At 38.7% G+C, this 25,816-nt stretch overlaps 1 protein-coding gene across 2 annotated transcripts in view; it reads left to right on the plus strand.

Annotated features, from left to right (window-relative positions):
- MGAT4D (MGAT4 family member D) overlaps positions 1-25,816 on the plus strand; it is a 35,618-nt gene continuing 9,802 nt past the window's right edge. The window contains exons 1-10 of one of the 2 annotated variants that reach the window (XM_071555708.1): positions 1-165; positions 396-512; positions 8,507-8,668; positions 11,627-11,767; positions 13,529-13,662; positions 15,726-15,772; positions 18,285-18,398; positions 19,675-19,750; positions 24,007-24,118; positions 24,816-24,946. In XM_071555708.1, coding sequence (XP_071411809.1) covers positions 75-165; positions 396-512; positions 8,507-8,668; positions 11,627-11,767; positions 13,529-13,662; positions 15,726-15,772; positions 18,285-18,398; positions 19,675-19,750; positions 24,007-24,118; positions 24,816-24,946 — 1,125 coding nt within the window. In that variant the 5' untranslated portion in view covers positions 1-74. The remainder of the gene's footprint in view (positions 166-395; positions 513-8,506; positions 8,669-11,626; positions 11,768-13,528; positions 13,663-15,725; positions 15,773-18,284; positions 18,399-19,674; positions 19,751-24,006; positions 24,119-24,815; positions 24,947-25,816) is intronic. The other variant, XM_071555709.1, reaches the window with a different exon arrangement.

Here is a 25,816-nt window from a genome sequence, read left to right on the forward strand (position 1 = left end):
CGGACACGCCCGCCTCGCGTTGCCCGGACGGAGGCGGCGGGTCGGGCGGTGTGCGGGGCAGCGCCCGCCGGGAGATGCGGCTGCGGTACGGGCAGCTCTTCACGGCGCTGTGCCTCGGCGCCGCCTTCCCCCTGCTGTGGTTCGCGGCGTGGCAGGGCAGCCGAGGTGAGAGGAAGCCCTGGAGCGGAGGGCGGGCGGTGCAGTGGCACCTGTTGCTGCCCCGCTCTCGACGGGCCGTTGCGGGCAGCGCGGCGCTGGATCCCGCCCGTGGTTCGCCCCACGGCGGGGTCTGCCCGCCCGCAGAGGCGGCACCGGGGGCAGCGGGTCGGGGCAGCGCCGGTGCCGCGACGCGGGAGGTGTCGAGTCGCCCCGTCCACTCTCGTTGCTGAGGGAAGGAGGGGATCCTCATCGTCGGGAGCGGCGGCGTCAGAGGCTGCTCCGCTCGGGTCTCCGAACAGCGGCCGGGCTGAGCACGGGAGGAGCCGGCGTGGCCCCGGGGAGTCGGCTCAAGGGTGCGGGTCTCGCCTGTTCCCCGCGGTCACGGCTTACCCGCGCCTCGGTGCAAACTTGCGGAACAGCTTACAAGGTTGAATCCTTGGGTCATACGTGCCCTATTAAAAATAAACGCCTAAATTTAGGAAACAATAGAAGCTTTCTTTTAACTTTTTAAACTTTTTTTCTACCTGTTTTTCTGACAAGCACCTTGCGATAAGATGGCAAGAAAAGTCTTAAAGGTGATTGCTGTTGCTGTCGGTTTTTAAGTGGTTTTGATTTTATTTGGGGAGGACAAAGTAGCATTATCCTTTCTGCAGTGGCATTTTTGCCTCGTGTACAGTCACGTTTCCATGTGTATGTTTCCAGCATTCTAGAATGCAGTGTACCAGAGAAAAAACCCCTGAATTTTTATATTTTATTTATCATTTTAAAAATGACACAGTGTCTCTTTAATAGGTTATGTAGGTGGCACATGCCAGATAGATCTACCAAAAGCCTTGTCTAAGATTCTCTGAGCTAACCCTAACCTAAAGTGATGGTATTTTCCAAAAATAAATGAGAAGGTCTCTTCAAAAAGGCTTTGCAGATATGGCTTTGTTATGAGTGTGGGAGTGGTTGGTTTGGGGTTGGGGAAATAGAGTGGATCTTTAAATGCTTTCTATATATGCAACTCTACAATAGGTCTGGTTTTATAGATGCAGAAGAATTAGAATAAACCAATTCATAATTTCTGAGATGAACACAGAACTCCACCTAGATGTTAATTTGTTTATAGTAATTGTTCTTGTAACAAATAGAAAAGGCAGTAGAGATCTTGGCCCGACAACGGCACATTGAATCTAGTCAAGGCAGTGCCGGTCCCTCCTGCCATTTAGCATTTCATATCAACTATATGGTTGTTTCTCTTACAACACTTCATGCTTTTCTTAGTAGGAGCAGGGAAGGAGAAATGAAGTAAAAGCAGGAGGGTGTGTCTAACAAATTCAGATCCAAGAGACATCAGAAAGGAAGTGTTTGTCCAATCTGCAGTTACCATCCTGTTGTCTTGTGGCTTGTGTTCTGTGACTCCTCATAACTGACATTATATTTTCATTTTACTTCTCTTTTTGGTCTTTCTCTGACGGTATTCCATGCTGGGTTGTTGAGCTTTGTTTGTTTGGAGGAAGAGTGATAATGCGTGTTATGGTGTATATGTGTTAACTTTTCTCTTTCTACATTTGCCTCCTCCTCCACAGTAAACTGAGTAACTAGTTCCTCTCCGATGGTATAATTTTCCTAATTACTATTATTATTATTAGCTCCTGTTTTCTTAGCAGAGTTTTAACCCTTGCAAAGATAAATCTGTAGTGTGCAGAATCCAGTTCTCTCTTAAGCTTGGTAAATCTCACAAATGTGTAAATAAAACAGTTAATAACTAAAGGAGGAGGTAACACCACGTGGTGAATGACTTTGTATTACATTTATTCCACTGAAAATAATAGTCTTTGTTCCCAAGGACTGTTAAAAGACTGAAGCCATCTAGACATTCAGAAACCCCGAAGAACAGCCAGCCATAAGTTGTTACCTTTTTCCACAGAGAGAGAAGCATTGGGAGCAAACCAACTAATGTGCCATTGTTGTCACAGGGTATTTGCTTAAGAAGGTAGTTTGCAATTAATCTTTTGCTCTGAAAACAGGCAGATGCTTAGATGTTGTTAAACCTCTGTTCTTCCCTTCTGCATTGCTGAACTTGCTTTCCATTGCCATGCTTAGAGCACTACAGGAGTTCCCACTTTTGGTGCATCTCAAACTGTGATGTGTGTTATCTCTTCAAGACCCTTTTCACTCAGCCCACCTGTTACTGACAGGTCAAGTACTGTTGCAGCTTGTCAGCTCCCATCTCTTTCATTCATTTGTCAAACGTTGTTTTCTGGCTCATTTTCTTCCACCTATTTGTTAAATCTCCTCCTACTTCAGTTTCCTTCTCTACTTTGCCCATTGAAATGTTTAGGCTGCTCTTGATTTTTTATTACAGTCTACCACACTGCAGCAGTAGTCTGTAGTATTCTCTCAAGTTTTTGTCTAGTTGGTTATTTCTTGGACTGTAGTGACGTTGGGACAGCAAATAATATTTGTTGTACAACTAGGACAGGGCAGCTTAGCTCAAGGCTAGTGGTTTTGAATACTTACATAGTATAAAAAGTACATAATAGCCCTGTAAAATGTTCAGTTCTTCTGCAGTCTCAGAGCCTTTCAGCCCTGAAATATTAACTTGAAGTATAAATTTGATATTGGCTCTGTCCTGAATTCTGTGCAAATAAAAAAATCAATAGCTTATGCCAAAGACCTTTAAACACCTTATACCAAAGGTAGTTGGAGAGATTTGGGTTGAATGTCTTTGTTGTCAATTACAGCAGTAAATAATTGGCTGTTTGGTGCTGCTTCTGACTGTTGTGTGCCACCTGAGTGTTGGCTTGAAGTTGTGAGACTGAACTCGAGTGTGGGTAACTCAAACTGGCATAGCAGGGAAGATGCTCTGCCTCACTCATTCTCTTAAAAATGAAAAATCAGAATCTGCCAAAGTCACTAGATTTCAGCTATTGTAGATAATATTGTACGTATTTTAACTATCCTTACAAAGATGTTTTTATAGTCACCTTTTCCATTGCTTTATAAATAGAATCAGAGATTTCATATTAAACATGCTGATGTTTTTGTGGCCAGGAAGAAAGAGAAGGAAATAAAAGTAATTATGGAGGCAATGACCAAATCTTCAGCAAAACCTAATACTGTGTCTGAAGTTGTGTGGTGATTCCTTCAGCACCCTCTAGAGTGCTTGCGAACACAGGCTGCTGTTAGCGAGTAATCAGCTGCACTGCTGCAGCAATACCTGTTCCACCTCCTGCATGGTTTTGCCGTGAGCTTTTTGGTCCCTCCCCAGGCCCCAGGCAAAACCTGTCTGAGGCAAACAGTTTGTATCTGAGGACAGAAAAGGCTGTTGTTAGGATGATGCAGCTGTTACTACTAGTTGTGAAACTGAGTTACAATCCACTTGTTAATTCACCTGACCACAATTATTTGCTCTCATATAGATTTGTAGTGATGAGAAGTAGTATACAATTTACAATATATGTAGTGTCTTCCATGTAAATATTAATCCCCATTAAAAATGTAAGTGTAACAAGGAAGCAATTTTTTCACCCACTTGAAAAACAGTAAAGGAGAAGGCAAAACCATTATAAACTCATTATGAACTTACATGAAGTTTCTTCAGAGGAAACAGTGTTCCTGAATAAAAGAACCTTTGGTGTCTTTGCTGAATGACAGTGCATTTTTTAAAGTCATGGGAATGAGGTAAATCCTCTCACATGGCAGTGGGTCTTCATATTGCTTTCGAGGGTTACAAGATAGGTCTCTTTGAATTGATTTGTAACATGTTGCTGTCCTCTTCACATGAATTTGTGGGATACTTTAAGTAAATTAAATTTGGCTGGAATTTACGAGAAAGTGTAGCTGAAATACGTCATAAGGACCTGTTAACACATACATGTTGAGTGAAACACTTTGAAACCTTAATTTCTTCCTCCTTTGAGGTGGGATGAACAAGAGAGAAACTGTTCATACGTGATTGCGTTCACACAAGTATATTTAAGGACGATAAAATTGTTCAATGTATACATTTTTTCTTTGTTTCACAAAACTTTTCATCAGGTAAAGGTGTACAAAAGGCTAAATAGGTATTTCTGATGAAAGGTGTTCTTTTTTAAGTTGAAATACAGCAATGTATGTGCTAGCCCAAACAGCTGATTACACATTTCTTTCCAATACTCTGCTGCCCATGGTGTGGTGTTTTGCTTCAGCTGACCAACCCCTGCTCCTGCTTTGCAGCCAAGTGCAGGTCATTTGTGATGCAGTTCTTTGTAGCTTTGCTGTCAAGATCCAACTGGCACACTGGCTCAAATCTTCAGTTAAATAGGGACACACTGGCAGAGTTGATATGGAGTCTTGAGGTACACCATTCTCATTTCAGCCAATACAACTTATCCAGATTTCTGAACCTGCAGAAGCTGATTTTTCTGCCTTCTCAAGGACTGCTAGTCTGTATTTAACCACCATTTTTTCTCAGTTGTCCCAGGTGACTGGTAGGCTCCATGTTCCCTTTACGTGTGCATTTCCTTCCAGTGGCACTGAGAGCATTCAGAGGTGATTGCACATGCAGGTTTTGCCCCAACATGCAGTCAGGATGTGGCTGAAATGCATGGTGTGATAAGGGAAGAGTTTTTCCAGTCCATCAATTGCTTACTCAGTTTCTTTGCATAGTTCTGTATTTAGATGTTAAAAAACCCCCAACATACAGAAACCTCAAATGGGAATTAAAACTTAGTATTTGCTGATTCAAATTTTTTTATCAAAATTCACATCCAAGACTTAGAAAAGCTGTGTAGTTTTAGTGGCTTCTAAGTGTATAATTTGCTGAATGAAGGTGTGCTGCTTTTTGCAGTTACTTCAGGCTGGACAGTGCCTAAAGAGTAGAGGAGCTGAGTCATAAACGCTGTGATACAAAGAGGACAGGTATTCTTGGTTTTCATACAGGAAGGGATAAGGGAGCATTTCAGACCTCTATTTGCTCTACAATGTCTCATCACAACCTGTATTTGAACAAGTTTAAACATGCAATCTTCATTTCATTCCCCGTATTGTACACTGGGTCTTGAGGGAACACAGTTTTATCAATAAATACTTTAGTTAGTGGCTAGGCATTTAATTAAAAGTGTGTAGAATTGAATAATTGTTGGTACATCAGACAGAGAAGTAAAAATATTTGAAATATCCACTCAGTTTATTTTTCCCCCTTTTTAAAAATATTACTGCTTTCCTATATGGTGATGTTCTGACTGAATTTTTTCAGATCACCTTTCACTACATTCTAATATAGTAAAAGACCTGGATCTCAAATGATAATTGTTTGCCAACACCTAGGAAAGTATTACTAGAGCTTAAGTTGTCTTTTCTTTGAAAGAAGTTTGCTTGTTGCTAAGCTACTTTCAGTTACAGTATGTAAATGGTTCAGTAAAAGGTATGTATGCCAAACCGAGTAATGAGTCTATGTTCATTAGATAATTGTATGTGGCTGAAATTAATCCTCCTCCTACTACTTGTGACCTCTGCCACAGCAATAGGCCCTGCAGCCCAGTTGCCATCAGAGCATGGACAGGAACATAGAGTGGAAACAATTAGAAGCTCTTAACCTTCTCACTTGACCTTCCCTTTTCAGCTGCGTGAAATAAACCAACCTGAGCACTGACTGACTTCAGAGGCTCCTGAAAACTTAGGGTGTGCATTCAGACATACTCTGTCCTGTGCCTAAAGCTCAACCATGGAAGGTTCCCTGGTTCTGATGGGCATTAAATGTAATTGGGCGCATGTTCCAGGTGCAGGTGAAGCAGCTTCTGAATTTATGATAGTTTTTCTTGGCAGTCTCTGAGGTCTTGGAAGACACAAATAATACTGTGCTGTAAGGCTATAAAGAAAATATTTAAGGATAATGCACATTGTTGAATTTACGTGTTTGCATAAGAACTGGCCATTCTGACCTAAGACAGAGGCATTGTTTGGGGAAATCTTTTTCCTTCTTTACTCTAAAAGAGGTAAACCTGAGCTTGCAAAGCATGTAATAAGATTCAGAAAGGTCTCTCCATTTTAGATCAGTTAAAGGGAGAGAATAAATTGGCAGTTATTAGTGGAATTAAACCTCAATGGTTTCATATGCTTCATTAGCCTGAACAGCAAGCAGTGGGTCCAAGTGTAGGGTATGACAAAACCTTTCACAGTTAGTGTGCTTATATAATTTTCTTTTAAGGAGGCCATTAGCCAAAATTCAGTTTCTAAATAAGAGTCTTTAGGTATGATAAGTAGCATAGTGTGTAATCAAGAAATAGAGACAAGATTCTCTGCTAGGCTTTGAAGTGTTTATTTCCCTCCTTTCTGCCACTCTCAATTTTCTTTTTGTTTTCTTTTCTCTTTGAATGCTAGGAGGAGACAGTTATGAATTGTTTCACAGATCTTAGATATTGCCAGAAATCATTAATGAAACTGGAAGTATTTATGATAATAGAGGAAATGTGTGTACATGGAGCAAAGAGAAATAACCGTAGGCTTTTTGAATTAATATTTGCTTTAGAAGTTAGTAATGTTTCTAAACAGTTTCAATTTCCAGTGCAGAAAATATATATATGTATCTATTAGGAGATGACACAAGATTGTATTTAAAACCACTTTAAGTGTTGCTATCTGAGCATTACAGTAGCTGTAAGTATATATATGATAATGTGTAGTTAACAGTCAGAGAAAATGCTATAGTAGAGCTGAAAATCCATTGCAAAGCTCTGAGTGTCTGCTTGGTGGCTGGGCCTCTTTTTTCTTCCCGTGGCTTGTAGCCAGTGTGACCCAGTTGACATTTCCTAGTAGGGAAATGTAGTGAATCACTCTTAGCCCAGCAGAGTAATTAATCTTCAGTTCACCATGGGGAAAAGAAGCCTTTACCTTCATTTTCTTCATGTATTTTTGCCATAGGTCCTTATCTTGCTATTTTCTGCTTTTATTCTGACATTCCTCATTTCTGGTAGACAAGGCATTGACTTGGTTCATGGACTGAACAGAAGTGTCAATTCTGAAAGACTTAAAAATGTAGTTTTCTGGCCTGATTATAAGTACCAGCTTCTTTGAGTGCACTCAGTGATAATTGAGTATTGACCTTCTATTTGCTAGATGCATCTAGGATGTTTTGGTAGGCTCACCTGTAAGTAAGCAACTAAAACTACAATGACTTGGTGCTTGCCAGAGTGTCAGCACAGTAGTGATATCTGTGGTTTTGAGTCACACTGACACTGCATAGCTAAAGAACTGGGGAAATGGACTATGCTGTTATAATTCATCTACAATTTCTTTACTGATTCATTCTATAATGTGGTTGTGATGAGGGGAATTTTAATTTGATTAAGCAAAATCTTATGCTGCTACAGCACTGGAAATGTCAATGGAACAACACTTTCCAGCACTTAATTATAGGACACCTCCATTAACAAAATAATAAATTCCATTTTCTGAAGCAATAATTTGCATGTTATTTATCCTAAGATTACTCTTTGCTGTTTGCATCTTCCTAGAAATACATGGAACTTTACTGCAAGTTAATCCACTTGTTAAGTCACAAGTTGTTAACTAATATTTTCATTAATATCTTAATATTTCCATGTTCATCTTTGTTCATATAACAATGAATGAATGCTCTGACAAGTATGAGTCTTGTATACCATTTCTAATAACTGAGAAGTTCTGACATCACCTTTCTCTTAGGAAAGTGGATCTTCTTCAAACATAACATTGACATTATCTTACAATACACCTCAGAACAGCAGATGTTGTCTGATAACCGTGACTGAGTACAGTGTTCTTAATACTGATGTAAGCATAGAGTATTTAATCAAGGGTGAGTTCTGTATTGTGAAAGCATCCCTCATGCCTGAGCACAATTTCAGCTGTTATCTAATTAAATATGTGCAGGAGTTCAAATAACCATCTTTACTAATAGTTGTTAATATACACCAGACACTTCTTAATTTGTAGATGATGACTAAATACCTCTATTTTAGTCTTAATAGTGTTTTATACAAAAGACAAGCCTTTACATAATTATATTTTTCAGTGTGAAAAGGGTCATCAAGACTTGTGCCTTGGTGAAAAACATTGTTTGTTTTCCTGGATAGCACCTTCCCCTGCAATTCACAGACTTTCACTGACTTTTTCCTTATTGTGAGTTTCATATTCTTAGATTTGTCTTTAACTGAAAACCTTTACCCAGCTGTGTTCCCTAAATTCTATCTTCTTAGCACTCTTCCAGACTCCTCAGGAATAAATTTTATTATTATTTATACCCTTCTGGTCATGTTATCTTCTGGACTGTCTCCTATTCTTTGGCTTTATTCCATCATAGAAATCACCTCTTTCAAAAGAAATTATGTTCTTACTGCAGGAAATGACTTAGACACGTATGAAAGCCAGTTTGGGGAACTTCGGCAAAGACTCTTGTATGCTGAAAAGGAAAATAAAAAAATATCACAAGAACTGAGCAGTGCCCTAGATGAAATTAAACATATAATTGCAAGAAGAGTGAACTTGACAACAAATCATACAGGTTTGTATGTTTAAAAATGTACCATGTTAACAGTTCAGTTTTGTGTGCTCATGTTTGTAACTGGTGTGGGGAGAAAAATCATTGATTTGATTATATTAGCATTAGGTAGAAGTTGCTACTTAAAAAAAAGGTGGATAAGTACTCTGTACCCCCTCTCCCCCCTTTAAATAGGACTCTGTGACAGGTTAGTAACTGAGCAAGTAAGGAGATAAATAAAAGGGGGCACACTGGACTGCAGTGGTGTCCTAGTGGCAAAGCTGTTTGTATTGCTGATCGAGATCTTGCAGTGCTTATCCTTCTCTTGCTGCCAGCTGCAGAGCACTGAATAAGCTATTCTTACCAGCTTTTACTATGCCAATACACTCTGATAAAAAAGGTGGTCCCATGGCGTAAAGGAGAGCACTCTGGACTCTGAATCCCAAGGTCCTGAGTTCGAGTCTCAGTAGGGACCATCCCCTGGCAGTTCAATGCCTCCCTGCCATCCCCTCCCGTCACATCTCGGATGCTCAGCAGTCAGCCCCGGTTAGTGCCGGGTGCTGTGACAGTCCCGAGGACTTCACTGTCACTTTCCAAGCTCGCTCGGCTGTGGCAGACGGACCTCCGAACTTAAACGGTGGGGCCAGTTCTGCGGACGCTGTGCCTCACCTAAAAAATCCACTGCGCAGGCTGGAAGGGCACACCCACGTGGGGAGAGCCCTTCCCAAATCCGCGTTCATGAAGTTTGGCCATACATACATACATACACACTCTGATAATACAGAGCAGTGCCTGACCTGGAAGGCAGGTACACCTCCTCAGATGCTCCACACTACTGGTCCCCCTCCTTCCACATGGAGTGACTCTTTGTGGGACTGGGCACCGAGGTCCATGTGGGGGTGTGGAGGCTCATGGCAGCAGGCAGGTCACCTACATCTGGGTGCCTGCCTGAATCCAGGAGCTGGGAAGCTCCATGAGGTCTTTCTGAATAGATACAGCCCAAGAGTGTTCCTGCTGGAATTCATCTTGCAAGTAGTTAGTTAATAATCTGAAGAAAAATGTGAATGCTTGTATGTAATGCCAGTTAAAACTTTATTTTTTGCAGGAGGGCATGTCTCTGCCCCTTTTCTTTTTTTCTTTTTTTCTTTTTTTTTGAGGGACACCAACATGCAGTTAAGTGATCCAGATTTTTCCCAACCTTTAACTGAACTTCTTAATTACTTTGCCTCCCAAACTGTTGTACATCTCCATCTATCTGCACAAGTAGTTGCATAAAACATATTGACAGTTTGATTCTGTGCCCTAAAATAAGTGATGTAGTTGTGCAGGATCTGCCTTCCTCCCATGTTCATTTTGGAAGAGCTACTGGAACAGCTACTTACCTGGGGAGAGAAGGAAAACTGGAAGGAGCATGTCTGTGCTGGAGGCATTTCACAGTAAACCCCAACTTCAGAAAGAGTCTGGGTGCCACTGAAAACTGCCATCTAAAAATCCTTATTTGCATTGAGTACAGCGGGCTGGAACTCGGATTAAAATAGGGAATTAACCAGGACTGTTACAGGGGAAGAAGGAACAAGGTTGATTTCTTCCTTGTGTGGTTAGATCTGTTTCTTATGCTGTTCTTCCCTGCCAGCTTTAGTCTGTTTATTCAATGTTAGTTCAGTGGAACTGTTCAGATGTGCATAAACAAACAGCTGAGTGTTGGCAGGATTGTGGCCTTACAAGCTGTAGAATAGAGCCACGTTGTCAGCCCCCAGTAGCCCCACATACTGCAGGCAAAGAGTTCTTGCCTAAAGCACAGAAGGCCAAGTAGAGGAGAGAGCAAGTTCCCCTTCCTTGCGTTCTTCGTTCTGACTGGAGCCAGCTGAATATCAGAAACTATTAAAGCTGTCAGTTCACAGGATTTAAAGCAGAAATTTCTTAAAATCACTGAATAATTTTATTTTTATTTTTACTTACCCTTCTGCTTCCCATTCCAGCCAAGTTTTATTGTACAACAAAAATGAAAAAGTTTCTATGCAGCAAAATTCCAGTATATTCAATGGCAAAACAGAGTAGGAAGACTTGTGGGTCTCTTCCATACACAAATGTCTGGACATGTATGCATATGTATAGTTGTTTGGTATTTTTTAAACTTTTCTGTAGGGTCAAGAATCTCTATTGAGACCTAATTTTCAGTGGGGATATCTTTTGAAAGTCGAAAAACTTAAAACATTGCCCATTCAGCAAGCCACTGACTTCATTGATCTGAGCTGAGTGAATAAAGCTGGTGAGGGCTTTTTGGGACTTGTATGTAACTTTGAAGGGTGGTAAAATTTAGGAATTATCTTAGACACATTTTTTAGGAAAACTAACTTTCCATCCACGTCTATAAACCTTCTGTTGCTTTCATCTTAAACTTGTAAAGAAAAAAAAATTCCTACTTTTCTGTTACATACTACATATGTATATGGATATGGTTGCCCTTTTTGCCATAGGGCCTTTAATAACCCGAGAACGTCTGTTTGAGCCTTGAGAACCACCATGTGTTATGTTTGGGGAAAAGCATTTAGGTTTATTAAATAATTAAGAAAGTTATTAATCAGGATCTCTGTTTCTTTTAATTTAAAAAATTGCTTGCTGACTATGTAAAAAACCCAAACAAACAGTTTTTATGCTGCTGCTTTTAAAGTAACTACTTATTGTGTTGTAAGATGAATGAATCCTGCAAGTGTTAAGGCATAGGGAAGTGTGGACTGTATTCCCAGGATGTTAATGCTTCTTCTGCAGGATCACCTGGGTGGGAGGGGTTGTACTGGGCAATTGCAAGTTTAATGTAGTGTAAAATGTATGACATATAATCACTTCTGAGAAATAATTGTGATTGTATAACCTTGTGTGTGGTAATCTGCCAATGTTCAGTTGAGCAAAACAGTTGAAAAAAAAAAGGCTTCACTGGTGGCTTTTTATTTTATTGTATATCTGTGGGTTTGTTTCTTGAAGATGATACGAAGTGGAAAGTGTTAAACCTCACGAGAAAACTCCCTGTGCATCTTACAAACATGCACTACTATCTACCTCACCTTCGGGAATATGAAGATGGAATTTTCCCAAATGTCATTTTTGGGCAACAGAGAACTAGAGGTAGGAAATAAAGTTCGGATTATATTTTCTATGTGTTTATATTTTATGTTAAATTCTAGCAATGAAACATTCTTAAAAGTTTGGAGTGGGTTTTGTCCCTTAACTTTATAATGTCACCAACCTGAATTAATTTTAATGGAGATGGCAAAAATACTTTTACCATGCTCATTCCTATTTAAAGTCTTTACCTTGGGGTATTTTAATAACATTTTCAAATATCAACAAAAATATTCATAATTGGAAAACAATATTATTTTGGGGTTTTATCATATGTTCATGTGGCTAAGATGCATTAGCTGACATTTTTCCCCCACAAAATTAGGATAAATGAGGAAGCCAAGGAGAATTTATAAGGCACTCAATTTGCCAACGTAAGAAGAAAATGGGAAGGTGATGTGATATAAAGGATATTAACATATCTTCAATGTAACGTTTTTGTCCACATGCAAAATCAGCTGACACCTGCAGAAATCATAATGAATCCCAAAGTTACATCTTCTCCTGTCATGTGACAGGTAAAAGGAACACTCAAAAGTAGTAGGCAAAGAAGGAACTAAACCATTTTGTTCAGTTTTGTATTTTGTTGACATTCTGGCTTTTCTCTAGGGCGATTTTCTGTAAAAGAACACTGACAGCACTTTTGATTTAACTAAACAAAACCCAAACCCTTGGCCATGCTCATGACTTTCTATAGACTTCTCATTAGCAGGTGTAGTTGTATGAATGTGTTCTAGTGTTGTAGCTCTCACTGGAGTGCACAAAGATCAGTGTCACTAATAAAAGAATGCTCTGTGTTTATTTTTTTTTAAATTGTACATGAAAATCACAACAGCAAGGCTGCAGTTTACTAAGGAGAGGTTGACCTTCAGTGTGTAAAACCAAACTAAACCCCAGTGGTTTAGCAGGATATGTGCTGGGAAGAACCACTGGAACTTTGGCATTTTTGAGCTGACACTGGCATGGATGTTAAAGTCAGGATCAAGTCACTAATTGCACCTACACCTTTTTCTCAAAATCTGATGCTTCCTTACCAGCCTCCTCAGATTTTGGTGAATAGAAATCATCTTCAAGGACTAAGATTCCACAGTTTTACTGAGCTATGTTTGGTCACTGATTTAGATCGTGCCCATACTAATGAGAAAAGACATGTCCTGCTTACAGTCTAACAGTGTAATACAGTGTAGGTTTGCTACTAGTGGAGCCTTTGCCAGACACAATTTCAGCTCCTTTGTTTTTAATAGCAACAATATCTAAGTTCCTTTCTTCCTATTACTGATTCTATGAAAGCCATTGATGCATATCAATTAAACTGCTCAGAACATTGTTTGAATTTGATTCCTTCAGAGATAGACAGCAATCACTTCCCACAAGAGCCTGCTCACTACAGCAGTTTTGGTTTAACCCTTAAGACTTAGATCTCCAAATCCCAAAGCAAGAGTTACCATTTATTTTTACAATGCTCCCTTTTGAAACTCAGTAGCAGACACCTGTGTGTTTTCCAGAGGTGGAAGTATTTCCAAGTCTAAAATGTTGATAGTCTACACAATGTAGACCTGGTGCTCATAACACAGACATGGGGTGTCTAACCTAAACTTAGCTGGAGGTATCTCTCCTTCCAGGTAGTAAAGGAGATGCTGTCACAGTGCCAAGGGAATACTAACTGCCACCAAGTTTTATGGTCACATCAAATCATAAAATGTAATTTCCCTTTCCTTTTACTTCACTTAAAATTGCATGGTTTGAGGCCTTCTCTCTTTGCAGTCTCACTGGTGATGGGTATTCCTACTGTGAAAAGGAAAAAGCACAATTACCTGATTAGTACACTGCATTCCTTACTGTATGGACTTTCTGAAGAGCAAAAGAAAGACTGCCTAATAATCATCTTTGTAGCAGAGGTGAGTTTGCAAGGAATGGTGCAGTATTCTGATAGAAAGACAATATGGAGATTTATGTCTTAGTCTAATAATGTAGGAGAGGCTGAAAAATACTGTTAAATAGGCCCTTGTGAGGGATTTCTTCAGGGCTGGAGGAGCAGTTGGTGCCTTAGTGTTCATATGTGATAAAAATCCTGCAATTCAGGTGATTGAAGGGTCAAAAGTCATAGTACATTTACAAAAACAGTTGTTGAGTCAGATTTTCTGATAAAACTATACAAACTTATTATTTGTGTCTGACAGTAAAGTATTCTGCTTTCAGAGTGAAATGTAAACCCTCCACAGGAAAGTTCCATAGAACTTGAGGAAAATAAACTTACTCAGTCTAACAAACATTCAGATTATTTATATGCTGATTTGATATCATATATCTTGCAAAGTACATGTTGGAGCTTTCTGCATGTGTTTTGACACTTTGCGTGCAAAAGAAAACTGTTCAGAGACCTGAATGGTTCTGTGTTTGGGAAAGGAAAGAGGGCTCAAGGTAAAATGTTAGGGGTAGGTGCATTTTTTTCTCATTCCAACATGTCTTGATCACATTAGAAAAAAGCTACAGAAAGGAATTAATTAGTGATAGCTTCTTGCAGGTGAAATGACTGTGCAATTATTCAGACTTCATATTTACTCTTATTTCTTTGTCCTTCCACGAACAGCATTAAATTTGTACATGTATTCATTAACAGTTACAGTTTGCTTTTTTTTTTGTTCAGTCATCACTTTTGCACTGTAATACAGTCAAACAGAAGAGAGTTCACTTTAATAAGTTAAGTCATGACTCCCAATTTTCTGTTCAGGAGCTGAACTTGTTTTACAATTAGTATTTCCCAATGAAGAGCCCTGGCAATGATGAGCTTTGCTGAGCTGCCATTCAGATAAACATTTTACTACAGAGCCTAAGAGGGTTCTTGCGGGTTTTTAAGGGTTACCTTCTGAATAGTTTCCTGCTGTGGAGAATACTAATATGACACTTCAAAAAAACAGCAGCTGTGGTTGTAATAATATAGTCCATATCAGCCAATTTAGGATTAAACTGCCATTGTAAGAATTATTCTCCCCTTTCTCCCATCCTCCAAGTCACATTCTCACAGCTTCCATTTTTCAGCCATGCAGTAAATTGGAGCAGGTTGTTCATGCTCATGTGAGAGATGATAAGAACATTTTATTATGAGAGGAGGGTAGGTGAATCTACATCTTCCTGTTTCCCAAAATGTTTCAAAAGATCAAGTTGGATGCTCACACCATGGGTTAAATCAGAGTAACTTACTGACTGAAAGTGAGTTGTATTTTTTTCTTAGCACAGTTCTTTACTTACCACTTCACCCAATTTTTACTTATTACAAATTTAATATATAACTGGTAACAATTATTTGTGTATTTAAAAAAGAAGTCTGAACTGCTAAGACACATATTGTGTTGCTTTGGAAATCACATCCACAAACCTTTACACTCTTTAATGTAGTTAACAGATGTGGTTTGTGCACCAAAACTGTTACTTTTATGAAACAACAGTAATGAATAAATATGTCCTTAAAATTTCCAGCAAAGACTCATGTTTGTTATGTTGAGAAGAAACTAAATAAAAGTTTTAGGTACAGCTAGCTTTAGAATATTTTGCTTAGGTGATTTTTCTCAAGTGTCAGGCCTCTTTTGTGATTTTTGGATGATTAACTTGAAGCAGCTCTTTTTATTGACATTTATATGACTGCACTTTCCTGGCATAACTGAGAGCTGTAGAATAGAATTTGATGCAGAAAATGGCTTGGCCTCCTGCAAAAGCAGTGAAAACCAGAATGCAGAAACCACAGTTGGAGATAGTTCAATTTTGTGTTCAACTACAATCAAAGTTCAGTTGGCTTGAAAAGCCCATATTGTCCTTTAGTAGAAATGCTACTGGAACATACCATGTTTTTTTGAAAGGAAACTAATTAGACAATAAAAATGAAGGGTTTATGTATAAATATTCCCTACAAAATGTTCTTTGATACAAAAATGGGTGACTTGGATCCCACCCTTCTTTTCTTTAGGTGAATGCAGAATATGTTAACAGTGTTGCAGAAAGTGTTAAAACCAGGTAAGTCCTATAGAATGTAATACCCAACAGCCAGTGAACACATCTTGAGCTTTTATTGGAAGAATTAGAGTGTTTCAGCTGAAATGGAACTGCTGAGTAGTGAGGCAAAGGTGTGCTCTTTGTATGTGTGCCATAACAGACTGTGAGACACGGAAACTTCAGAACACAACGATATATATCAGTTTATTTCCCATTTATTGTTTCATAAATATGATATGCTTTAACTAACCGGTCAAGGTCTCAGCTTAAACCTCTGACAAATATTTACTTGAACCTAAGCCTTTTCTCCATGAAATTAATGATGCAATTCATGCACCTGAGACTACATATTAGGTCCCCACTGACCACACAACTGCAGTGTATTCTGATGTCTGTCATAGAATTATTTAAGTTGGAAAAGACCCATAAGATTATTGAGCTCTGCCACTGCTAAACTAAGTCCACAAATGCCACATCTACATGGTTTCCAGGTGTCTTTGTTTCCTTGTTTCACTACTTTCCTTTGGACAGCAAATGGTTTATGATTATAGTGTTAAATACTATTATATGATGGGTAACATGAGATGGGTATTCTTTGTTGTGTCGAATTAATATCAGAGCTATTGAATGGAAGCTTTGTTCCCCCTGCAGTTTTGCTTGCTTTTTTCTTTCTTCCCCATAAGTGCTTATGGTATCACATGCATGTTAAAAACCTTAGAGTGACTTGAGGGGAAATAGTACATTAAAGTGATTGGGCAAAACCCAGCCCACTCATTAGTAGATGATTGTCTTAAAAATGCTGCTTTCTAAGAAATAGCATAGTGCAGCCAACGGTCACAAAGCTGATAAGGCTAAAGGCCCTGAAGTGCAGTGGACTGAAGGAAGCAAAGGTTGAAATCTCACTGTGTTGCAGTACTGGTGTTGCTGGTGCCTTTGGTGCACAAATTTATTGGTAAATTGGTTACTCTGACAGAACTCTGCTTTGGCCAGTATTTGATGTGAAACAGCCTTGCCCCTCCCCTCCCTCCTTTGGAATGATTGCAGGAGAGCTCTCAGTCTTTGTATTCATGTTTTATTAGAATTATGGAATCATTTAGGTTGGAAAAGACTGTTTAAATCATTAAGTTCAGCCATTAACCCAGGACCACCAAATCCACCTCTAAACCATGTCCCCAAGTGCCACATCTACATGGCTTTAAAATACCTCCAGGGAGGATGACTCAACCACTTCCATGGGCAGCCTGTTCCAATGCTTGATAACCCTTTTGGTGAAGAAATTTTTCCAAAACCCCCATCTAAACCTCCCCTTGTGCAACTTCAGGCCCTTTCTTATTGTCCTGTTGCTTGTGAAAAGAGATGGACACCTACTCAAGCCAATTAAAAAAAAAAAAAAAGAAGAACCCTGGAGGAGTTGCCCCTTCCCTTCACTTCTGTGGCCTTTCTGTACATCCTGCTGCACTCCAGGGTTTCCCAGATGACTGTGTTTAGGGTGTAGGTTTCCCCCAGAAGGCCTCTCACACTGAGCCTGTTGGCTAAGTAATAGCCATTGCTTCCTGCCTGCAGAGGGTTTATCTCAGCTGGGAATACTGCAGAGAGGATACAGGGAAAAGGCTCTCCTCCTTGGCACTGTTTAACCCTGCTAAGGTACAATACCTACAGCAATTTAAGCGCTTAGGTAAATTTTATTATTTCTCATGTCTTTTGAGAAAAATCCCGCAGAGTCGATGCTTTGTCAGTGTTACACAGTAAGATTAACATTTTTTTTTCATAACGCTTGTACTCTGATGGACTTAATTTTTAGTGTTGTATTTTTTCATTAATCATAGGGATTTGGAAACTCAGTTCTGAAAACTCTTTATTTTAGTGATTTTGTTGGATTGGTGTTTGTTTTGTTGGGTTTTTTTTGTTTTGTTTGTTTGGTTTTTGTTGTTGTTGTGGTGGTTTTTCTTTTTTTTTTTTTTCTTATTTCTGGAGGAGGGGAAAGATTTGACTTCCAGGTTTGGCTCCCATTTTTTCACAATTTTCACACATTTTTTCAATGACTTTTTAAAGGGAAAATTTAATCATTGGAGCAGAGACTAGACCCAGACTCCTCATTCCCAACTGCTGCTCCAGGATAGTATAATTTAGGCTAGAGTGTGAAATAAGAGTTGGAACAAGGGTAAGAAAACTAGGATCTCTCACACCAGGGGGAACAGTTGCGTGTTGTTCTAGATTGTGGGTTTGGTTGTGAATTACTGCTGCATTTTGGCAACCATCTCAGGATTGTTAGTAAGTATTTACAGATGCTGGAGGGGCGGGATTTTTGAGACAAGCTTCTATCTAATGCTTTCTGAGGCTGATGGGTTACTGATCTGTCTGTTCAGATGGTTGCCAAAGACCCCTTCTTGGTTCCAAATTTGCACAGTATGTGACTTAGTTTCTTTGCTAGATTTGTGAATGCCACTTGTGGGGGAGCAGACCTAATTGTGAGGAGCTGCTGTCTGTGGTTGCCCTCAAAAGGAATAGTGGCTTACTAAGATTCTTCTCACAGCTTCCCCAGAGAAATCCAGTCTGGAGTCCTAGAGGTTATTTCTCCTCCTGCTTCTTATTATCCAGATCTTTCCAACCTGAAAAAAACACTTGGGGATTCTGAGGACAGAGTAAGGTAAGATGGCTATGTAAAACCCAAGATCATTTGCTAAGAGTAAAAAATGGAAAATTCTGCACAAGTCAGCATTGTTTGAGCTGATAATGTTGTTTTGTTTCAAATTAATGGATTTCAATTGTAGTTTTAAAAAAATTCTTACACAAGGGGATCTTGAGGAAAGAAAGCTATGCTGCACTTCAGGTTGAAAGCCAAGGGTTCTCCTTTGGGTCTTGACTCTGGCCATTGCCAAGTTTTAAACCAGGTGGATAATGCCAAAAGGCAGTAGGCTATATGATCTGGTCATAAAGGAAAAAAAAGAAAACCTTTAATGTGACATAAGGGAGTGACTCTGTGAACACACAAAGGAAACCCCATGTGGCTCCTTAACGAACTACTGACAATTACTGTGGGTTTAATTAATGACCTAACTTTTGGTGGTCATTGACACTTGATCTATTGTTAATGCATCCTAACTGGTGATTTCATTCACTCATGGCCCCAAATTCACTGACACAGAGATTATAACCTAAAAAAAAAGATTTATTGGAGGAATGTAATTTTCTTTCAATCAACAATAACTGGTTTTTTAGAAGCCACTGCAACAAAGCAGCAAGAGATGTGTAGTACTGAGAGTTTAGGTTGGAGGAGATCAACAAGTGATGTATGTTTGTGTCTTGGCTTTATAGATAAACCTTATGTGTTTCAGAGTATAAACAAGTTTACATAGTTAAATTTCAGATATGAGTGGATCTGAATCAGTTACACTTTTATATTAATTAAGTACTGATAAATTACTCTGTAGTCTTTCAGCATTGAGTATCAAACATCAACTTCATCCTCTGGTACAATGAGAAACTGCCCAAAATGCCTGTTTATACTTAAACCTGAAAATTAAGTTTATCAACCTGATTTTTTGCTGCTCAGAAGTAAAGGCACTTACTTTTTTCATCTTTAAATAACCCATGTGTGTTTATCTCTACTGTTCATAATATAAGGAGTAGAATCTTTTAAGTCAATTGACATGAATAAACTTGTTAGACATTTTGTTTCAGGCCCCATTGATAGAGATAATTTTTTTTGCTTAGTTAATGTTAACTTTTATAGGAAAGTCAAATTATTTACAAATGTTTACATTGTAGAGGAATGTTTTTGCACTTAACTATGGGTTAAAATATTCAACCTTACAATTTCACTGCAGAGAAAAAAATTGCAGAACATTAGAAATGCTTTTATTATAGAAATAACTCTTGCAACCCCCCAAAAAAGCTTATCAGAATTTGCTGCTTATGTCTAGGTGGAGAACTAAACAGAATTTGGATTATAGCCTTTTAATGCTATATGCCCAACCTAAGGGAACATTGTATTTACAGGTATGTCTATGTAATCATTAAGTAGCTGCAATACATCTGTACTGATTATTAGCTTTGGCAATTTTAATTTGTTTCAAAGGCCTCAATAAAACCAGAAGTATTTTGTAATTTCCTATGTATTTTGCTTGTGCTCTTTACAAGCATCTCTGTATTCCTGTGTTTATATTTGTCTTGCCTCCAGGTAGTGTTTGAATAAATCCATCTGTACCTTCCTCTCATTTGTGAGGTTGAATAGCAAGGTAACTGAAGCATGAAGCCCTTATTTGATTAGGTTAAGAAGTCAGAGTTTAACGTCTCTTTACTTAGTTCAACAAGGCAAAATTGTGGTGATAGGTCCAGGTTGTAGCCCAGATCCCAATGAACTGAAATCTTTGAGACAGGGAAACACCAGTAGCGTGATACTTGAGTCAAGGTTAAACTACAAGTTGGTACAGACCCTAATTTCTCCAGAAGATTTAAACTTTAAGCATTTATGCATTCAGGCTTAGCTTTAGCTGTCATTCTAAGTTGTGTTAATTTGCATTCCATAAAGATCATGATTGCCATCAGAGACTCCAAAATTTATCAGAGCTGTTCAATGACGGAACAGATCCATAAAATTTTCTCATAGCTCATTAATGTCAACAGTTTTTTAAGAAAGATCAGAAGAGCATTTTGCTGAGTTCTTAGTTTTCCTGGGTCTTATCCTGTTCCAGACTCTGTGGCACATAAGGACATCACAGGATTCCTGGAAGCAGAGGAGAAGACTGCAGGAGCAGGCATCTTGTACACTTCTTGTCAGGATTTAACACAAACACATCTGAGCTGGGCTACTTAAGAGTCCATGCTCTGTTCTGAAATGTGACATGGGTGCTCAGAAGGCAGGTGGATGAAGAAAAATGTTGTCTTTTGAACAGTTAAGGTTTAATGGAAAATGAAGTATTTTCCTGTGACCTTTGTGTATTTTTAGGAACATTACCCAAGTTTACTAAGTGTACTAGAGCATTATGTTATATGAAACCCAGCAAAATGCAATATTAAGATGCTGCCAGACACACAATATCCTTTTCTGTTACAAAGTTCTCCAAGCATTCAAGTTTGCATGGCAATGACTTACTGATCTATTTGTATTTTTAAAGAAATTTGAGAATATGTCTTTCTTATCTGACACATTATATAAGGACTGAGTTGTGTTATTTGGAGCAAAGCCTGGATTGTGATGGTCTGGTGGGAGTTATGCCTGCATTCTGAATTTTCTTAAAAAGAAACTATACTTTCCTCATGCTGTTCCTACTATATCCACTTGTTCATTTGTATGTCCAGCCTGCAGCTGCTTCTGTAGCATAGATGCTGGTCTGCCCAAAAATTACTTTGTAGAATACACCTGAAAAGAATGAACATTTGCTGTTATAAAATTATTTACAATCTCCCTCTATTTGGAAGTTTTGTATTAAAGGAAAGTAAATAACTTAAAAATACTTTTCCTTAGCCTGCTACGAAGATTTACTTAAATAATTTTAAGCAAACCTTGAACCAGCTTAGATTCTATTTACTGCTTTGTCAGAAATAGTATTGAGTGAATGATACAAACTCCCAAACTTTGAAAGGAGATGAGCATACATAATTAGTCTTGATGTCTACAGAACAGTTGTTGTCATGAGTCAGGCAAGATCTTTGCTGAATAAACATTCATTCTAGGGTACCATTGAACCAAGATTTAAGCAAGTAGCTTTGTGAAGAGCATTGAAGCTGACAGGTTTATGTGATGCATGAACCTTACCTTCTGATCAAACATAGTAGTTGCAAAAAGAGAATAAATCTCATTTCTTTTACTTGTAGCATCTTTTTTTTTTTTACCTGAAGAATAACTCAGTGAATTCATTAGGAGTCTTTGTATGGATTATCTTTTTCCCCTCACTAGACTCTAGGTCAAGCCTGTTACTTGGCAGAGCTCCTAAAAGGAGCTTCACAGTCTCCATGTATTTGTTATCAATGTTTCAAACTATAAAAATATCTCAATATAATTTAGAAAGAAAGTCACTTTCCTATCTGTTCCCTACACTACCATGCTTCGACTTTTTTTTAATACTTCAGTTTTTCTTTGCTTAGACAGCATAAGGAAAACAAATGGAAACCCATTTATTCTCTATTAGATTGGAAGTTTTCATAGCCTTCCTATAGTTCATGTGTCTCTTTTCATCCAAAAGTACTGATGAGTGAAGGGAAATGAGCTGCGATCAAGTGTTTCACTGGCCTTCTCATGGCAGTGGGGCACATGGACCAGACAGTTCATAGCCTAAACTTTCTGATCCAGCTGTGTGCTTTGGCAGATAAGAGTGTATGAAAAACAAGTGGCTGTAAGCTGAAGGCAGAAAAATTGACATAAAAATTTGGGTGCAAAGTATTAAACATTCAGCATAATTACATGTGTAACATACTGAAAAAGAACTGATATTGAAATATCTAAGCAATGGCAGATGTTCTCCAAGAAAATGTGCTTTAGTTGCTCAGATGATGACAGAGTTAAATAAATAACTTTTAACTTTTAGTTGCCTGTCCAATGTAAGATATCAAAGGGCATTCTCTAATACTCACTGTCAGTTTTAGGGAGGACCATTACAGACTTACCACTATGCAAAACTACTTCAGTTCATAACCACATTCATACTCTCTTTGCATCACAGCCTCTGTATTTTTAATCTTTACTGCTTTTGTACACTTTCTTATGGTGTTTCTTGATATGGTGGTCTCTAAGTTTTTGAGATACTCCTCTCTGTTTTTTCGCCCTCTCTAAGGATTCTCTAAAACCTTCTTTGATTGCGTGCTTTTCTCCCTTTACATATTGCTCCTGGCTAATCCTCTAAGCTTATTTGATTTTATGCACAATTTCTTGTAAGTTGATATTTGGGTTTTTTGTTGTTGTTGTTGTTCTCGTCTGCATAGCTGTCAACTCAGTCCCCATATCTCGGAATCTGTTAAGAAGCATTCATCTTGAGTCTATTTTTAGGTATCTTACCATCAGCAAAAGCTGACAGGGTCAAATCTTGTCTTTCTAACTTCATTCTACTTCCCCTTGGCATCACTGATGACAACACATTTCTCCCCAGCCAGCCCTGCACTTGCAGTGATGGCTAAATTCAACCAGAAGCTGTGGGCCTGCTCTCTTGAGCCCTTGATGACTCTCTGCTGAGTCAGCTGAAGACACAAGACCAGCAGGAAACTGTGCCTTTTAAAAAAATTCCTAAGCATTCATTTTCTAGCTATTTAGCTTTCTGAGGCAGATTCTAGTGCCACCAGGCATGCAGCAGGGCCAGTGAAGTACAGCAGTTTGATCAAAGTACTGTATGATTACCCTACACCCCAGCAATATTTTCCTGAAGACTCAGCCTCGTCTTCCTGTGTTTTCACACCCATACCAAATTCAAACTGTGAATTACTTGCTCCTTAATTATTTCTGGAGCACATTTATTTCCTTTGTGTCATTGTTTCCAACCTCCTTGTTTGGATTCATTATCCTCAGCTTTAATATCAAGAACAGTTTCTGTTTTTTCAGCTCTGTTCTTCTCTGAAAGTGAGGCAAAAATGCAGCCAAGGCCTTTCCCATTTCCTTCATGGATGTCAGTCTCCTTTTCCAAGTACCCTTTAGCTGGGTCCACTGCTGTATTCTGTGTCAGCCTTTACAATACCCTGAAAGCTCTGTGTATTCCTGTCCTTCAGTGTGATGCATGCAGCACATCCCTTCTTTTATTACCCATTTTCCTGGGATCAACTTGCTTTCTAGTGGCATCTCAGTAAAGATCCACAGTTCTTCTCAGTCACCTTTTATGAATGGCAGAGTCTGCCAAGGCTGCCAGAGCTCTTAACCATCTGCTTTAGACTCCTCTCTTTTCAGAGGGTTTGCTCCTGTTGCTTATCAATGCTTATATAACTTAAGTACAACCTGTTTATTGTCATGGTCCTTAACTTCATCTTTTTGCTTCATATTTTAAGTGAAATCTCTTTAAGTTAGGGAGTCCTGTTTTCTCAAAAAAGGGAGAAGCACCCATGGTGTTATGGTCACTCCTGTAGATAAACACTTCATAAATGATATTAAAACAGAGATATATATATAGAAGTTAAATAGCAATACACTGTAGTCTGGGAAAGTTTCAGTACATGAAGTAGAGCAGTTAATACGTGCATGTGACAACATCACCACCCCCTCTGCAAGCAATAAAATCACCACTTGCCTTCTCTTTTTCTCTTTTGTTTCTGTTTTCTTTTTTTTTTTTCCTCAGCTGGAAGATGATATTATAGCCAAACCTGATTATATTGAAAGTATAAAAAGCTTTGTTGCTCAACAGTCCCAAGACTGGATGGTTCTCGAGTTCTCACAGCTTGGATTTATTGGTAAGTATTAAGAGCTCAGCAGGGTCAATTGGGTTTGGAGCTGTGTAGGTCAGACAGGTCTCACTTACAATTACATGTATCAAAACTTCCTTGGTTCTTCAAGGAAGGTCCCACTGAAAGTCTTTTACTTTTTAGTTCTTTAGAACTGTCTTTTTACTACAGAGTCTGCTGAGCATAGGATCTAGAGCTGCGGTCCTGTAAGAAGGAAATTGTTCCATGTCAGGGCGCTTTGTGCCCATTGTCATGTGTAATCTTCAAGAATCAAGCAGTGTTTTTCATATCTATGTCTTAATTTGAAGATATTCAGTATAATATAGCCATTGAAATTGCCTGTCTAGTATTTTTAGGAATTATTCAGACTCTGTTTCATCTGACACACTGCTACAGGTGACTGGCAGGTTTGTGTTTGGATATAGGATATAATTACACACATTATTAGTCAACTGGTTGACTGTGTAAGAATATCTCCAGGTATGGGATGGACATCTTTGCAAAATCCCAAAGAGCTGGAGGATCAGCAGCTCTCCAAAGCTGGAATCTATGTGAAATTGTCACTAAATATCAGAATTACGTTCATGTGTTTAAGGCTGGTGATACTTAAATATTTATTTAAATAAATTATATTTAAACATAAAGCTGGTGATTTTTGCATAGCAATAAAAATATCTGAACATGGAACTTTTTGTCTTGTTTCCAGGAAAATTGTTTAAATCGGAAGACTTGCCACTTATAGTGGAATTTTTTCTCATGTTCTATAAAGATAAGCCCATAGACTGGCTTATAGATCACCTGCTCTGGGTTAAAGTGTGCAATCCAGAAAAGGACACAGTAAGTATATCTATGAATTCATGAACATAAGTAATAAAGAGTCTCAGTGACAAAGTAATTTATTTTCAAAAAGCAGAATATAACAAATCTGACCTACTTTGGAATTTGTGGGGAAAGATGTGCTGTGGATCTGCACAGAGTGGCACAGTGTTTGAGCCCACTGGGCCACATAGAGAGGCCTGACTATCACAAGTTCACATTTCCACTCCAGAAATGTTATGCTGCCTCTATCAGCTCAGAACACAGACAGCACAAGTTCACATCTGCCTGCAACTGGTCACGTAGGCAACCTGCAGCATGAAAGAAAAATATTAATATGTAAACCTACGAGGACCATCACTTCTCATAAGCTTCTGCTGACCTTCTGATATGAAAGTCGGTAAAACAGATAATGTTGCCATCACAGTTGTTCTGAAATTTGCCTGATAATTCCTTTCTTTCAGGAAGCAGAACTTAAGTGTTGTTCTTGAAATCTTTTACTACCTAGGGAAAAAACCTGACTGTTTTCCTGAGGGGAGGAAAAAAAAAAGGCAGGAAAACATGTAGATTGAATGAACTAAATTATGTCTTTTACTGAAAATGAAAGAAACGGTTGTGTTAACTTGCAAAAGGTGTTATTTCTGGCACTACCAGTAAGCTTGATGACAAGTATTTCTTTATGTAATTTTGCATTCTTTGTCTCACTGGTCTTTGGTGCTGGTCACTATTCAAAGTCTTCTGGTATAGCAGACTGTGTCAGGGAGGACTGACCAGAGTTTCTGCTCCTTCTTGGATTTTAAGGTTCAGGAGTTTTAATTCGTGTAACCAGTCCCTACTCCAGGCATTCACATGTGGTGTTACTTTTGTGTTGATAAAGAAACAAGAGGAGAC

This window comes from Pithys albifrons, chromosome 5, assembly GCF_047495875.1.
Source record: "Pithys albifrons albifrons isolate INPA30051 chromosome 5, PitAlb_v1, whole genome shotgun sequence".
NCBI classification, from domain to species: Eukaryota; Metazoa; Chordata; class Aves; order Passeriformes; family Thamnophilidae; genus Pithys; species Pithys albifrons.